Source organism: Vombatus ursinus, unplaced genomic scaffold, assembly GCF_900497805.2.
Source record: "Vombatus ursinus unplaced genomic scaffold, bare-nosed wombat genome assembly UNPS02014817.1, whole genome shotgun sequence".
Taxonomy (NCBI): domain Eukaryota; kingdom Metazoa; phylum Chordata; class Mammalia; order Diprotodontia; family Vombatidae; genus Vombatus; species Vombatus ursinus.
In genome coordinates, this window is record NW_020954595.1 from 12,448,282 (window position 1) to 12,452,042 (window position 3,761).

The window sequence follows — 3,761 nt, forward strand, 5'->3', positions numbered from 1 at the left end:
AGTGGTCACCAGTGATCCTCAGTGGTCACCAATGGTCACCAGTGATCCCCAATAGTCATCAGTGATCATCTCAGTGGTTACCAATGGTTGCCAGTGATCTCCAATGGTCACCAGTGATCTCCAGTGATCACCACCATTATCACCAATCACCAGCAACCCCATCAGAATGAACATTACCATCATCAGTGTCACCATCATCCTCATCATCATCCTTGGCCCAATCTGATGCTGTTTCTTCAGGTTTCTTGGGAATGGTAGAAATGAGAAATTAACAAGTGATTCTGGTCAGTGTAGACATTTGTCTTAGCTCATTCAGGACCCCCCTCCCTCCTGCAAGGTTATTTTTTGTTTCTTTCCTCGGGTTTTGTTTCAGGAAAATAAGTAACTGCCATTTACGGGGATGTAGCTGGGCATAGAATGCAGCATCCCTCCCACTCCCAAGCCATTGTGCTGGAGGGAATCTCTGAGTAGCCAATTCACCTGGGCCTGTAGGCCCATCTAGCCCATCCTTAACCCAGCCCCATGTCTTCAGGCGCATCTTCTCCTCTCCATTCCTATGGCCTCCACTCTCTCCCTCCCTTCAAGAGTGTTGCAATAGCCTCCCAACTGGTCCCCTGGAATCTAGCCTCTTCCCCTTCAAGCCAGCTCCCAACTTCCAGAGTACAAGCATGAGCACGTCCCACCACTGGTCAGCCATGTTCAGTGGCTCCCTATCACCTTGAAGATCAAGTGGAATGGCCACAGACGGATCTTCAGGGCCAATGCAATCCAATCCCGCAAACATTTGTTTACTCAATGCCTTCTATTCACAAGGTGCTTGGTGCAGTGCCTGCCCTCCATGGGTTTCCATTCTAGCTGTAATGTGGTCTCCAATCTGCCCTCCCTCCCCCCTTACGCCCACTGTCCACTCAACCTTGACCAGTCTCCCCATTGTCCTGACGTGTTCTCCTCATTCCTGCCTCCACACCACGGTGGATTCTGACGCTGCACCCCTGGTACCCAGGAGGCTTCGCTGCCCCAGAAATTACATCCACGTCCAGCTCTTCTGCACGTTCATCCTCAAAGCTGTGGCCGTTTTCCTCAAAGATGCCATCGTTCTGCAAGAGGAGGACGAGGTTGACCACTGCACCTTCTCCACGGTGAGTGCCTGGGCCCTGGGGGCAGTCTCCCTGCCTCCCTGCCTCCATCCTCCATCCATCATGTTACGTCGAGGAGGAAGGCCACCATGACAGAAGGAGTGTGGCCTGGAGTCCGAAGGGGCAACAAATCTGAGCCAGTCCCCTCAGGTTCCTGAGCCAAGGTTTCTTCATCCTTGAAATGGGGCCAGTCAAACCTCTCATGCCCACCTCACAAGGCCCCAGTGATGTATTGAATAGAGAGGGTTTGATGAGCTTCAAATTTGGAGCCCCCCGGTGCCCATGCCCATAATCACAAGAAAGACAAGAGAAGGAGAAGGAAAAATCATGCCCTTGTGCCTTGAGGGACCAGATGGGGAAAGACTAAAAATGCTAGGGAGCAAAGGTTGTTCATGAATGTGGTCCAGGCTGAGGAAGGAGTGGAGTCAGACAGACAGGCAGGTGCAGCATGGTGAGGAAGGCGAGGGGGGGGGAGGGGAGGAAAGGCGCTCCCCGTCTCAGTACTGATGAGAAACAATCCCAACAGCACACAGACTTTGCACAGTTCTCCTTGGATTCTTAGTACAGTTTGGGGATGCAGACAGGGCAGCTATGATTACCCCCATTTCACATATTGTAAAACAGGTCTAAAGAAGTACTATGACTGCCTCCAAGTAGCGGAGGGAGTCTGTGTTAGGTGTGCATGGGCACATTCGTGCCCTTGGAATGACAGGAAGCAGCAGCAGCAGCCCTCAGTGCAGGAGGGTGAGGGAGAGTGGAATCAGACGAACCAGGGGCCGGGCTTCTGATGGAGGAGCCTTGAACAGCAGATGCACCAGCAGGAGAAGTGAAGGTTACTGTGCTTTGGGCAACATCCAAGGTTGAGCTGAGCAGGATTGCTTGGCCCAGGCTGCAGGGAGACAGACGCAGGAAGGGCCTGGCAGTACCCAGGGAGGCTCAGGGGAGCCTGCTGCCAGGAAGGGGGTTGGCAGGCCAAGCTCCCTGTGGCAGGATGGATGACAGCCCTCTCTCCCTCCTCTGCCACTGCCTCTCAGCCCAGCCTGGCCTTGGGCTCCTCAGACATTCCTCCCTCTGCCCTTGCCAGGGAGGCTTTTCACCAAACAGTCAAAAATAGAGCCAAGGGCAAGGCCCTGCCCGCCAAAGTCTGGAGTCAAACAGTCCTGTGCTGACAAGTCCCAGCCTGAGCCGTGAGAGCCTCATGGGCCTGGACTACAGAGCCTTGTTCTCATCTGGCTGGGCCTCTGCCCTGGGCTGGCCACTGTCCCTTTGCCTCCAGAGAACTCTTCCATGCTGGTCCCTGCCAGTACTGCCAGATTCTGTTGAGCTCCTCACCAAGTCCTGGCTTCCTCTAGTCTTCTTGGAGGCCACAGCTCCCTGCCTACGCAGCTGGCCACGGCCTCTGAGTCTCTTTCTTGCCTGGCCTGGGAGCCGTCTACAGTTCAGTGCCCTCCAGCCCACTCTCTCTGTGCCAAGATTGTGTTCCTGGGGCTGTGGGCACAAAGACACTCAGCAGCCAGGCCCTCTCTCCAGGAGCTGACCTTTTAGAGGCACAAGGCCAGTGGGGAGGGCAAAGAGAGAGCCGAGGAGAAGAGCAGGGTCCTCGCATCCAGCTATGACCTTCCCTCCTGTCTGTCCTTCCTTCCCTTAGACTGGCTGCAAGCTCTCTGTGGCCTTCTCCTACTACGCCTCCATGACCAACTTCACCTGGCTCCTGGTCGAGGCCATCTACCTGACATGTCTGCTGGCCACGGCCTTCTCCAATGGAACCAGATACTTCTGGTGGCTTGTTCTTGGTGGCTGGGGTAAGTCTTGTGGGGAAAGCAGTAGTCTGTGGCTGGCATGAGGGGACAGTCTGCATCTGGAGTCAGGGGTCAGTCTCTGGCCACAGTTAGGGGTCAGTCCATGGCCAAGGTTAGGGGGTCAGTCCATGGCCAGAGTCAGAGGTCAGTCTGTGGCGAAGGATCAGAGCTCATCTGCGCCCAGGATTAGGGGTCAATCTGGGGCCACGATGGGGAGAATGATAGGAGGGGGTGAGGCTAGCCCAGCCTGGGGCCCAGGCCCCTGCCACCCTCATGCCTGTGCGTCGGCTTCCTACGTGGTCTCACACCTCAAACAAGGGGCAGCATTTGCTGGCAGCCGGGGTCAGAAGGCTGCCCGGGGGGGTGGGGGGGCTAAACAAAGCTCGTCTCATCCCCAGGGTTTCCCATGTTTTTCATCCTGGTCTGGATTTTCTTCAAATTGGCTTTTGAAGACAGAGTGTGAGTCTTCTCCTGAGCCCCGAACGGCCAACCCCACCACTGCCTGCCCCCACCACACACCCCCTCAATGCTGCTTTGGCAAGGGACAGACTCTCACCGATTTATCAACACAGCCTCGGCGGGTCCTACACGCGCACTCACACACACACACACACACTCACACTCATACATATACTCACAGACACTCTCACAACACACACTCACACTGATATACACGTACAGACAAATATACAATATACTCACATATACACCCACATTCACACACATGCACTCACACTCACACATACAGACACCCACACACATTCACACTTACACATTCACACACACATACACACACTCACACATACTCTCACATATCCTTACTCAC

At 54.7% G+C, this 3,761-nt stretch overlaps 1 protein-coding gene across 1 annotated transcript in view; it reads left to right on the forward strand.

The window, feature by feature from the left end:
* The window catches only part of GHRHR (growth hormone releasing hormone receptor), a 21,196-nt gene that overhangs the window by 10,041 nt on the left and 7,394 nt on the right, over positions 1 to 3,761 (forward strand). Inside the window, exons 6-8 of the mRNA XM_027835917.1 lie at positions 1,004 to 1,139; positions 2,785 to 2,938; positions 3,334 to 3,394. Of these exons, the coding sequence (XP_027691718.1) occupies positions 1,004 to 1,139; positions 2,785 to 2,938; positions 3,334 to 3,394 (351 nt within the window). The remainder of the gene's footprint in view (positions 1 to 1,003; positions 1,140 to 2,784; positions 2,939 to 3,333; positions 3,395 to 3,761) is intronic.